The following is a 13,070-nucleotide window of genomic DNA, read 5'->3' as shown; positions in this document are numbered from 1 at the left end:
ATAATAATAATAATAAATACATTTTATATTCACATTTCATATTCACACTGAAAACATGATGTGAATAACACTCAAGTCATTCAAGTCCCGAGTCTTAAACTTCCAAGTCCGAGTCAAGTCTCAAGCATTTCATTTTTTGTCAAGTCAAGTCACAAGTCATAAAAACGGCGACTCGAGTCCAAGTCACTAAGTCTCAAGTCCCCATGTCTGTTAATACATCCATAGAAATGCAACACATAGCCCGATATTGACTCCATTTTGGCAAGGGATCCAAGCAGAAATTCAAAACATTCTGAAAATGAAATCCATTACACTATATACTGGGTTTGACTCCAGGGGAGGATATAGGGAAGAGAAAAGCCCAACTCTTACAGATTCTCCTACTTGTGGCGAGGAAAATGATAACCCTGTGTTGGCTCAGACCTTTACCTCCCACCCTTCAACAATGACGAGAGAGACTAAAGAATGTTTATTTGATGGGAAAGATGCAAAACTTCATCTAAAAATGGATTTGTTTTTGGTTTTGTGGGCCCCTGTCATTTCCCACTTTGGATGGACAGACAGATGAATTGGTAACAGCTGGTCGTAAGAAGCTTTGTCTGTATTGTGTTTTTTGTTGTTTTGTGGAAGTCTCCTGTGGAAGATACTTTCTCTAAATAAAAGAATGTTTAAAAAAATAAAGAGAAGAAAAAGAAGTGCAACACATATGGTACAATAATAAATGCTTAAGAGGATAATACACTTGTCAAGAAATATAACTTACAGAGCTTCTAAAGTCCCAAAGAGTGCTCTTCTTTTCCAAGATAAATAACTTGTGCACCCAAGATAAAAATACTAAAAATAAAGATGTGAAATAATGGAGAAAAAAAAAGTTCAGATTGAGAGTTAAAGATTTAGTTTTTGATATTTACAGCTGTCAAGAAGTACAGTACACACAATCATTTAAAGTGTAGTCTATAGTTTTTATAGTTCTCATTAAGAAAACCAACTATCAATAAGTGAGGCTTGACTAAACATTCCAGTCAATCATTTTTAAAACCTCCATCAAACACTCCTTCGTCTTGTGATATGACAAGCCAAGGTGAAAAATAGAACTCAGCTGAGTTCACGCCATTATGCGTTGGCTGTGTGCATCTGAGATGCATATTAATTTATAGTAAATTGTCTTGTATGAACAAGATTTTTTTTTAAAATGCACCCTTTGGGATTTCAGGGGCTCCGTACATATGACAGCAATACAGTATTTACAACTTATTATAATAGCAATAGTTTAAACTTTCAAAGTTGCATTTCCCCAAAGCATTGAAGTTTTTCTTCACATCCAAACCCTGACATTCATTTGTTACATTTGTTTATCAAGGCCTTCTGCTGCAGCTGGGAACTGAGCACATATGACAGTTGGATGAGGATGAGATGTGGGTAGGTGATCAGCTCTGACACTGTTCATATCTGAAAACGGAGCACAAAGAGAAACTCACACAAAAAAAAATCTCCCGTCCCCCAGTCTCTTTTATTCTTTCTTACCAACAACAACAACAACACACGAGCGAAGGAGTGCTGCCTGTCAACGCATGGCGTGATATTATGCCAGTGTGTCACAGTGATGTTCAGGCCAGCATGATTGGTGAGTGTGAGGGAAATGTGAAGGGCAGATGAGTGACAGCGTAAACACACACACATGCACTTCAACATACAACAGCACACACAGTTGATGCAAAGGGTTTTTGCTTACCGCTCCAGTTCCTTATAGACATCATCCTCTCCTCTTGGTTTCAAATCCTGGCATAAGAAAGAAGAAGAAAGGGGGAGGGGAGGTAGGGAAAGAGTGGGACAGTGAGGAGGATGATAAAAAGTGAGATCCATGCTACTGAAGCCAGATTTATGCCTCTCTGCACCTTGTGTAATGAGATTGATTTGTTAATACCACTAATGTAAGGGTGACAGCTGATGGGCAATGGGTTTATCTGAGAGAGAGAGAGCACTGACAGATTGGAGGAGAGGACTGCAAGTGTGAGGGAAGACGTATCTGCTGACAGTTAAAGGAGGGAGCAATAGACTCGGTATGCATTGGTGGGTGTGTATGTGTGATCACAACTCCTCACATACACATATGCAGCACACCTTGGCGTGTATGTGCCGGGGACAGCACAATAACTCACCATGTAGACTGGACCCTCGGGAGGAGCCTGTTGGGAAGGGAGGAGAGCAGAGAAAACAGGTTTAATGAACAACAAATGACGAAATGGGAAGGAGGGATAGTGTAAATCAGAGGAAAAACTAGAGACAAGACAGAAAAAATTAGGAGACAGAAGAGTGCAAAATACTAGAGGGAAGGATGGAAAGGGGGATTTATCAGAGGAATTTTGGTTATTAAAAATGTCTGGCTTCGTCACCTGTCTGACGTCCTCAGGATTCTCATAGATGTTCTCTACTTCGCGTGACTGGACGGACAGAGACTGCTCAATACCTAAGTACAGAGAGAGAGTTACCAACACAAACACACACACACAGACACATGCACATGCACACTCAAATGTTCAGGGAGGAAGAGAGAGAGAGAGAGAGAGAGAAAGGAGGTGGAGGTGGGGGCAGATTCATTACAACAACCCCAGAGGATGTCATGGACCACATCACTCAGTGGAAGCCGACAGGGGCCGAAGATGGACGGAACACGAAAAGCTGTCAAAAAAGAAAACGCCGGAAGACTCACCGCGATCAGAAATGTGTTTCTGTCTCCATAGCAACACACAGACAGCCGCAGCAACCAGGGGCACCAAGAGTAATAAAGCAGAGAGAGAAGGGAGCTGGGAGGGGGTGACTCTGACATGCTCTACAAAAGGAAAAAAAAAAAAGTGAGAGAGGAAGGAAAAAAAAAAAAGGCATGAACGTTTCCAAGAACAGTGCTAATATAAAAGTTGTAGAGCTATGAGTGTGAGTGGTTGACTGACATAAAAGGAAGTTATTGCTATTTGTTCTCCACTTTCAAGTCATGAAGGGGGGTAACCTCTTCTCAATCTGAGCATTTCAAGCTACAGTTTCAAAAACATGTTTGCAGTCAGGATTTCCTCAATATGTTACATGCATTTGCATCATACTGCTGTCAGTCGCAGACAATGGATGCAGTGGAAGAAGGCGGGGAAATCCAGGCTCTTGTCAGACAGAGTGAATAGTCTGTACGACAGCTCAGTAGACATCGATCTGACAGACCTTCAGTATGGACAGTAAACGTTGTCAGTTCAAAATGTGGACAAAGAGAAGACAAGCAGCAGTATCAGAAAGACCAGATGCTGTCAGATCATCAAACCTAAGAAAATTCCACTTCCAAACAGAGTAGTTTCAGCTAACTTTTTGTAAATCCTATGTATCTATTCCTTATCCTATGTAGCACAGTTTAAACCAGGAGAGGCTTGTCCATGCACACTCCCTTGACATTTGATCCTAGCAACAAACTGCCTCTAGGCAAACTGACAAACAATGTAAATAGCAGTCCTTCAGCCAAACCCTGTCAACGCAGAGACGGAAACCAGGTGGACAGAGAGCAAAGGCATGATTATAATAAACATTACGTAAGCAAAGCATGGGCTCACTGTAGCGCCAGTCAAATTTTGTGGGAAGAGAGATCACGTGTATGATCAAACTTGTCAGCTTTGTTTGCATAATGACGGTGACATCAGTCTTACAAAACACAGCCACAGGGTGACACGAAAAGCAGGAGCGAGGAACTTGTTTCCACAGAGACTGCTGTAATTTGGTGCACCTGAACAAGTGTTCTGTCACTGCCTGCTCACTGTTCATAGAGCACAAAGCAATCCGATCTGTCAGACATCCTTCCATTACAAAAGAGAAGCCGATTAAGCAAAAAGTTACTAGACAGCTACCAAAGTAGATGTTTTACGGACTCAGCATAATTTATAACATTGTTGGGGTTTTTTTTGTGGCTTTGGAGGTTATATCATCATCATCATCTCATCAACTTTACACAATTTTTTGTTTGTGATGAGATTGGCCCTGAGGCTTCACCTTCGCCCTGGTGTCACAGCTTTTAGCCAGCTTCCAAATAATCAATCATTATGTGCTGTGTGAGGTGTAATTGATTGGTGAGTATGTGTAAAGGTTGCTAATGGAATATTGTGGTGAGTGCTGACCCTTAGACTGACCTGCACTGTTCCCCATGCCAGCTTTAACGTATGATTTATGGTAATTGAGTGCAGTGGAGTGAGGCATAAATGCTCCCAGTTTCTCACTACTCTCCCCCTCCACCTTCCTCTCATCTTCTTCGATCTCACCTTTTCCCTTTCTCCTTTGGCACTTCCTCTCTACTTCACCTATTTCGACTCAAATGAGTTAGGAGGTGAATTATATCAGTGCGACTGTAGAGGATGGTGGCTGATAGGAGGCAGACCAGAGAAACGCTTGAATGCTTTGCAAATGAAGGGCCAAGTCAGGATAGGAAATGATTGCAGAACATCCCTGACATTTGAAATATTTTATGTGCTGCAGAATACAATGATTGCTTCAATTTTGCTTTCTCTGATCTGTGCCACCAGTGAAAGGAATTCTATTATCCAATATATTTTACTTACTCTCTTATGACTGGCACTATACTTTTAGATTTGGCTTACAGCACATTAGATATCCCCAAATTATATATATATAACTTGTTGTATTCCCAGGGAAGAAGTAGTTTCAGTTCACTCTTAGAGCCAACACTGTGCAAAATCCCACTGTCTCTGGATGCCTACTCGCCATCCAGTACAACTATTTATAAACCCTTAACTGTCACTTCTTATTGTCATACTATTCATTATTAACCAACAACTTTTGAGCTCTTGCACTATTGCAGTATTTGTGCCACCTGTCACTTTACAGTGTAAACGTAGCTCATCCAACACTCACATTATTTGAACTTCTCACTCTGCTCAGTCTAAATTTCTCATGGCACACTCCAATCAGGCAGACACTTGCTACCTCTTTTCCCCTCCCTGTCTTTACTTCCATTACTCTTATGATCGTACCATCAGTGTGCATCATGATGAGCTCTGGGCCCCTCAGCACAAGTGATGTATCGGGGTACAGCGAGTGAACTCATCTCTGTTAAGGGATCCATTCAACTGTCACATCCTCCTGTGCTCCCCCACAGCCACCAATACAATAAGCCTGAATAATTTAGTTTTTTTGGGAAGAGATGTCCTAAGGTCCTGTCTTCTTATATTCGCATATAAGCTGGGTTGGGGTGATGAGAAAAATGATAGCTTTCATGTTTTATATTTTACAGAAGAATAAGCAGCGTATTAGGTACTGTGGTGGATTTTTTTTATAACATGGGCAAATAAATGGACTGAATTATTTCGCTGTATATCATCTGCAAATCATAATTTCTTTTTACACAGAAGTCTACGGTCAAGACCATATTTCATTGGTCTTGACCTGTGACCTCTTTAATTACATTAAGAAAGCATATGATATCTGTGAGGAGCTTTTTCCTCAATAAATCTTGAGCTTTCCGGCATATGAATTGACCTGCGCTGGCTTGAATGCACCGTAGAACGCTTCACGGAGCACATACCCAAGAATCATCCACATTCATGGTTCATTATCTCCACTGAGTTGACAGGGAGTCTGCCAGAAATCCTGTGCTAGTAATATAATATACTGTTAATAAAGAAAATCAGAAAATAGACCAGTCTTTGTGATAGCATCCTTCTCACCTTCATAGGGCAGTCTTACAGCTTGCGTTGCCCAGACTATCTGACCATTTTTCAGCTGTAGGGTGCAGGTGTAGTTCCCGGCTGTCTCAGAGGTGATAGGCATAGGCAGAGTGGTGGAGATGCTGCCAGGATTGTTGCTGGACATTTTCAGCTGCCGACTCTTATTCTGGTATTTCCAATTGACACTTTGGACCTGAGACCGCTCTGAGTAAAGGCACACCAACTCCATCTTTGAGGCATGTTGGGTGGTTTTAACTGTGGATGTGATGCAGAGAGAAGTTGGGGGGAGGGGAGAGGAGCATGGGAGGATAAGGGAGGGAAAATGTTAAAGAGGGATGAAACAAATGGAAAGAAACCAAAGGACAGATGAGTAAGTGAAAAAGACAGGCACGTGGAAGGGAAAAAAAGGAGCATGACGGGATGAGAAAGTGAGTTAAAGGGTAGTGTGTGAATACAGAAAAGGGCAAGGACAGATAGAGAGTAATGGGGTAAAGGGAAAGTGATATGAAAAACAAAGAACAATTCAGAGAGAGGTCAAAATAATATATATTCATTAAAGTGATTTGTTGCTAATGCATTGGTTGACTGTGACTGATGCTTAGTGTCTCATCAAACTGAAATGAGAATCCATCTGGGTGTAATCAAGCTCCACAGACCCGCACACACACGCATAAAAACACACACATTTCAGTCTTGATTAGTGTGATCAGTGTGGGCCACCTACAGTCTTAGTGGGAGGGCAGCAGGTATAATCATACATAATGATACTTATAATGAGGTGGGGTAAAAATATATGCATCACATGATTGGTGTGTGGGTGGATGTGTATGTGTACGTGTGTGCGTGTGTGTTCGCGTGTGTGTGCTTCTGAATGAGAGATGCAGATGTGTGAAGCAGGGTGACAGTGACAGTGACAGATCGGCTGGTCATGTCTGGGCAGCTGTGATGGATGCCACTGGGACTGTGATTAGTAAAGCCTTCCAAGGCCGCCATGACAGGGCATCTTGTGTGTATGTGTGTATGTTCGGCTTTGTGTATATGCGTGTGTGTCTATGTGTGTGTGTGTGTTTCTGCAAAGGGTGAAATCTCCCTAAGGCTTACTCATAAAAATCAACAGGTGCTCTACTCAATTCTTTTTGAATATATGAATCAAGCAAACGTCCCTTTTTATGAGCAATATTGTAAAGGTATTCATTTAATAATGTGACATTTTACCAATAGCTGTAGGAAATTCTCTCACCAGAAGAATTCAGTGTCTTTTATCACATCAGTAGGGCAAATACTTCAAGCAACGTAGGTCCTTTGGCTACAGGGAAGTGCCTATATATCATCATCTCTGAAACTTATTTTTCCACTGTCTTGTACACAGTTTAGATTAAAGGAGTAATTTTACATTTACACCTATTACAATACACTCATTCACCTTGCCTCTGAGAGTTATATGAGAAGACTGATGCGACTCTCGTGGCTGTGGAGCTAGAAGTATAAGTATGGATGATAGAACAAAGGAGAATGCACACAGGAGCACCATAAGCAACCGCCGGACCCCTGTCTTTTCTTGCCCTGTTCCTCTGTTAGGAGTTTTGGCCTAATTCTTGCCTGCTGCCTCCTCAGGACTATTGGATTTAGCGGTCATGAGGGTTCTGTTACATTTGTCACGACCCAGCTCTGTCACACGACACATTGCAGTGCTGTCCTTTGATGAAAAAATTGATTTCTTTGTTTTTATTGCAGGTTAGCTCAGCACATTAAACACTGTCCACTTCTTTAAAATATAAGGTTTGCAACATTACAGTTATGTGGCACGTGCAGTTACCATTTGTCTACTAACACACTTCATTTCCATCAGCAGTTTCATTTTTTGAAAGGGGCAATATGTAAGATATGGTCAGAATTATAGTTCTAATATGTAATTATACTGTATATTAGATATGAATGTTTCAAAAAATGTATTAACATTGTCAACAGAATGTGAAGAGGTCATCTATGAGCTGTGTGCTGCAGAGATATTTACTGAAATTAGCATGTTAAATGATTAGCTTCGGTCTGGGCCTTCTTGTAAAACCACTTGTGCCTCGAGAGGCGATAGTAGGCACTGTAGTGTCTCGTCTGCCCTGAGTCTAACATGAGGATGAAGTGGAGTGGAGGGACAGAGCTGCTGGTAACCGACCCTGGCCTCAGCAGCCCGGGGAAGCTGTAGAGCTAGAACTTCTTGAATCACACCAGATTACTGGCTCAGAGATTATTTTTTAAAAATTTTGGGATTAAAAAGTGGATTTATCTTCACTCTTGCTTGCTCAACTTGTTTGCTGCAGCGGTCTGCAGCTGTGGTGATACTACCTCATATTTGTACAGAGACTGGACAAAATGGGAGATTGCTTCGATAATAGTAAGCAAGGAAATTGGACTATATAGTAAGTGCTGAAAATATATGTCTTCTAGCGTGGCTGTTTGGACTATAAACACTTTTGATTTCCACCGTGGTCTGGTGACATCGTACAAATAAATTTTGTCCAAGCATAACCCAACCCTTATGCTAAGATAAGCTTATTGTCTCCTGGCTCCAGCTCCAAGCTTAAAGCACAGACGAGTTCAGTCATCAAACTCATGGCAAGAAAACAAATTTCCATAAATGCCAACACATGTTGTTTATGTTTTTCTTTCGTTCTAGCCCTTAAACCACTGTGCTTTGCAGAACAGCATCCACAAACACACACAAGGTTGAACGTGTCACCGCCTGTCTCATAAATCCATCCCTGCTTCTTGTTTCACTCCTACTAATCCACATCCCCCTTGAATTTCTCCTCCTCACCACCCTGATTTGTACCTTTCAGCACGCTGAGCTGGGTCCTCTGGCTGAATGCGTTGTCATTGAGGAGCACATCACAGCTGTAGACGCCACCCTCTTTCAATCCAGGTGCGAGTAGAAAGGAAAAGCTCCCAGCCTCTGCATTATAGGGTGGGCCGGCAAGCTGGACTCTTTTGCTTTGCTCAGACATCAAGAAGGTACCCCGCCACCGGTCATACTGGTACACCAGTTTAAAATTACCCTGCTTCCTGGGATCTGGAGGCATCCAGTGCAGCAGGACGTAGTCCCCCTGGACAGGAGGGCAGGTTAGGGTGAAAGATGTTTGAGCCTTAGTGGCGGTGGAGATCAAAGGGGCTGTAGGCAAGGAGGGAACAGGAAAGACGAGAAACAAGAATGTTAAAATAGATGAGACAGATGGTACAAGATAGAAAATTGGAGTAGAGACAGATATGAAGACATAACAGTGCAAGCAGACATATCGATGGGGAATTCAGAATAAAAGAGGCTGAATGAAGAACGAGGTGAATACAGAGAGAGTAAACAGAATAGTAAAGAGAGTAGGAGAATGAAGATAGGGGGGAAATTCCTACAACAATAGGGATTACGTTCTTATGTGCTGAGAGTTACTGTCGGTCTCGCATTCTGCTCTGTCTGATTAGCAAGCTGCTGACACAGTACTTTCAGACTGCTGTTGCACAAGTCACTCACCGTATGTTATATTTGTGAATGTGAACACATTGTCATCTGTGGAGAGAAGGGATGGAAAATGAGGAGGGTGGGGGTGGGGTGAAAAAAACAAATAATGAATAATGCATAAATGTTGCAATTCTAATATTCACAGGAGGACTGGATGAGTTTTAGTTGCAGAGCTACAGTAAATTTTTTAAACCGGTCTGTAAAAGTAAATACTTTGAAGAAATGTAGCTACAGGATTCTTAAATAAATAATGTTGCTGCTGGAGTTTCTGGCACTGATGCCCACTCAAAACATCAACAGACGCAACAAATGTATTCTATTCCTCAGTGCTTTTACTTTTCTCTCTCTCAAATCAGCCTCACCATCAACAGTCACATCCACATTGAAGGGGAAAAGAGTGTTGTTGCCGTTACCCCAAGAGCGAACCATACACACATAGGTCCCATTGTCATTGTTAAAAACCTGTGGCAGCTTAGCCACTGTGCCTGTGTTTGGCTTTCTCTCGCTCTTCATGGAAACACCATCAGGTGATACCCAGGTGATCTTGGAGATGGCACTGTCAGGATTAACACTGGCAATCAGCCGCAGGGTGCTATGATGAGGAATGGGTGCAGCTGGGACCACAGTGACTGGAGATAAGGGAGGACAGGGGTGGAAGAAGTATTGTATAAAATGTTTTACTTGAGTAAAAGTTGCAATACTCCAATGTCAGTATATTGTATTACAAGTAAAAGTCGAGCATTTAACGTAAATGACGTAAAAGCAAAGAAGTATCACCAATGAAATATACTTAAACTATCAAAAGCAAAAGAACTCAATATGCACAATATTCTCCATATATTGAGTTAAATTAAAATTAATTATTGGATTGCTATCATTGACAAAATGGTGGATCTGAACATAATATTAACACAACATGATACTGATGTGAGGTTTAATCTTGTCTGACAATCATTTTCTCAATTAATGGATTAGTTAGTAGTTGGAAAATATTTTTTTAAAAGCTTCTTACAATTTCCTAAACCATAAGGTAATGCCTTCAAATGTTAGTAGTCTAAAATCTATTCAGGCTTAAAACATATAATACCTTTAATCCTTTTGTTTAAAATTAAAATGACTCCAATGATTAATTAAATATTTTGTTGATTGACCCATTAATTAACTGACTTATTGCTTCAACTCTAATCTATAACAATGCAACTTCTTTTATAAGCAGGCCATATTATTTGGATATAAAAAATATTAATTTGCAGAGTAATTAGCAACTTTAACTGTAAGACAAATGTAGTGGAGTAAAAAGTACAATATTTATAGTATAGCATAAAGTAGAAATATTAGAGTACCTAAAAACTGCACTTTGCACTGGTGTGGAAATCTTAAGCTGTGATTTGTCTACCTGTAAGGATAGCTAAGAGGATAATCTTCTTTATTTCCTTCCCTTGTTGCTTTATCATGCATGAGTAGAAACCACTGTCCTCCATTTTGGGAAGAAAGAACAGAGAGAACACTCCGGTTTCTTGAAAGTTATGGTCAGCCAGTCGCATGGATGCCTTTGAGCCACCACCAGAGATCTCTTTCCTTTCATTGGCTAAGAGAACCATTTTCGATTTATCTGAACCAAATGACTTCCATATCCAGTTAATGGCTACGGCGCCCCTCACTGTTGTATCAATACAGGGTAAGATGGTCGGTATGTTCTCTTTAGCCACCACAACATCATCCCAGTCTGAGGGAGAGAGGACAAATAGTTAAGAATTATAACAGGTGAACTATTCATGCGGGTCTTTAATAATGCCTTGAAAATCTGCAATTTTAGTACAGTGCTGATGTCTGGGGTTTTTTGCCCCTCCTGTCCATACTGGCTGCACAGATCCCTTCTTCAAGCAATTCTATGTAAGTGGTGAGGGACAAAATCCACATTGTAGGGACAGAGTTTTTGCCTAAGCTTGGAGTCGGTCAAATCTAATTGGTGTATTTCAAAATCGCAACATTTTTAGGCCACATTTCCACTTTCCATTTACCTAGACAGTGTTTCTGTGCTGAGCTGTAGTGGGTAAATAGTAGCTAAAAGAAACTTAAAAACTATTAAAAACACTGTGGCCACTTTATTATTCTAACACAGACTGTTAAACCATCATATTATCCTCAAATGCATCTAAAATGCATTTTTACACAGAAAATTTACCGTGGATTTTATACTGAAATCACCTTTTTTGCAGCCAGTATGGACAAAAGCAACAATTACAACAAATAATAACTTTATCAACATATATATGAAGGAACATTTACATCCATGTTTATTCATGCATGTTAGCAATATTACCCAGGAAATATAATATGTGATATCAGTGTCAAGTGTGATAAAAATATATCTCTTAAAAATCACGAATAAAGAATGTCATACCTTGAGTGCCAGCGTGAGAGTAATATACCGCAAAGGAAAAAACAAGAATAAAGGTGAGAAAAACAGACTCCATCACACATTAAAAGGAGAAAAAAAAGAAACTCGTATTGCACCAGCTGTCGCTCCAGCACTATGACCTTTCTAAGTATGCTCCAGAACACCAAGTATTGTTCACTTCCCTGCAATATTACCATTGTTCCTGACTGACATGTTAACAAGTTTACTGTGCATCTCTCATCCTAACAGGATGTGGCACAACCAACGCTAGGATAATCAACAGGAAAAGACAGTCATTATTTCCTTCATATGTGTGTGTTTGAGACTGATAAACTACATATACTGACTGGTATGACTATAACCCCACACAAACCTTAACGTGTGCCTACAAGCAGGAGCAGGACTTCTGGACAATTAGTTAGACGTACCTTCTGACCCTAACATCCAGTTTGACAAAAGGAATAAGCATGTACTTGTATCATAATGTGTGTGTGAAACAGAGAAAATGATAAGAACAGCAGAAAGCGAGGGATTGAGGGAGATGAAAAAGCAAGAAATAAAGAGTTTGGGTTAGTGTGGGTGCATAGCAACCCCTAGGCTACATGTCTTTACATCCCATAAATGTCTTTAATTAAGCTAAAGGTATTATCAGCTCCTCTGAGCACTATTACAGATTTTTCCATAATTACCATTGGGTGAATGGGGGCGGTGAAGAGAGATAGAGAAAGAGAGGAAGAGGGAGAGAAAGCAGATATATATTGTGGGTGTCTAATGACAGGGAAGGAGATAAAAAAACGGGAGAGCATCACAAGGGAGAAATGTGGAGGGAGAGGTGCTCAGACAGAATGAGAAAATCCTAGGAGAGGAGAAGTGTGAGAGGAGAGTGTTGCAAGGGAAGAGAGACTGTGACTTCAAAGAAGCCTGTGGCTGCTGACACAGAGCGTGGTGCTGATCCCGTGGCCCCTCCTCTACTGGTAAATAATCACCATAAGCCTTGGCTCTGTCTAATGAATCCACTGCCAATGAGCTAATATCTGTTAACTACGCGCTTCATTATCACTGCCACAGACCCCCGGAGAGCACGAGGACGGAGGACAGGATGAATAGCAGCAAGAAGTGAAGGACGAGTGGACAAAGGAAATCGAATGACACAGGAAGAGGGAGAGAGAGAGACGAGGGGAGAAAGGAAAGGAAAGTGACGTGCAAATGAAGAGAAGGTCCAAGGGGTGTGAGATAGTGAGAGGGAAAAAAAAAAGAGGTGAGGGACTGGAGTGTATAAGTAAAGTGGGTGGTAGCCGGAAAGAGGAAGGTGTGAAGGTCGATTTGGTATGGGTATGAAAAATGGATGAGTACGGGAAGGAAAACGAATGAAATCCTCTATTTGCTGGCCGCTTTCTTCAAAGCTCCTTATTCTATTCCATGAATGCATACGATTTAGTGGTAGCTGTGGTTGTAT

At 41.0% G+C, this 13,070-nt stretch overlaps 1 protein-coding gene across 2 annotated transcripts; it reads right to left on the bottom strand.

The window, feature by feature from the left end:
- Window positions 1-143: 143 nt before the first annotated feature.
- On the bottom strand, window positions 144-11,828 carry g6fl (g6f-like). 2 transcript variants are annotated; one of them, XM_010735083.3, is made up of 11 exons: window positions 11,618-11,825; window positions 10,610-10,939; window positions 9,576-9,842; window positions 9,226-9,261; window positions 8,536-8,871; window positions 5,709-5,963; window positions 2,711-2,830; window positions 2,394-2,467; window positions 2,160-2,186; window positions 1,733-1,779; window positions 144-1,449 (listed from the first exon to the last, which is right to left on the bottom strand). In XM_010735083.3, the coding sequence occupies exons 1-11, from the start codon at window positions 11,688-11,690 to the stop codon at window positions 1,428-1,430; spliced, it is 1,587 nt and encodes a 528-aa protein (XP_010733385.3). In that variant the 5' UTR covers window positions 11,691-11,825; the 3' UTR covers window positions 144-1,427. The 2 variants fall into 2 exon arrangements, with proteins under 2 accessions (XP_010733385.3, XP_027145527.1); XM_027289726.1 differs by lacking the exon at window positions 2,711-2,830 and having other exon boundaries at window positions 11,618-11,828.
- Between the last annotated feature and the right edge of the window lie 1,242 nt (window positions 11,829-13,070).

The sequence above is a fragment of the Larimichthys crocea genome, chromosome XVI (assembly GCF_000972845.2).
Source record: "Larimichthys crocea isolate SSNF chromosome XVI, L_crocea_2.0, whole genome shotgun sequence".
Classification (NCBI taxonomy): domain Eukaryota; kingdom Metazoa; phylum Chordata; class Actinopteri; family Sciaenidae; genus Larimichthys; species Larimichthys crocea.
Note: the sequence above shows the minus strand (reverse complement) of the source record. Positions and strands in the feature narration are given on the sequence as shown.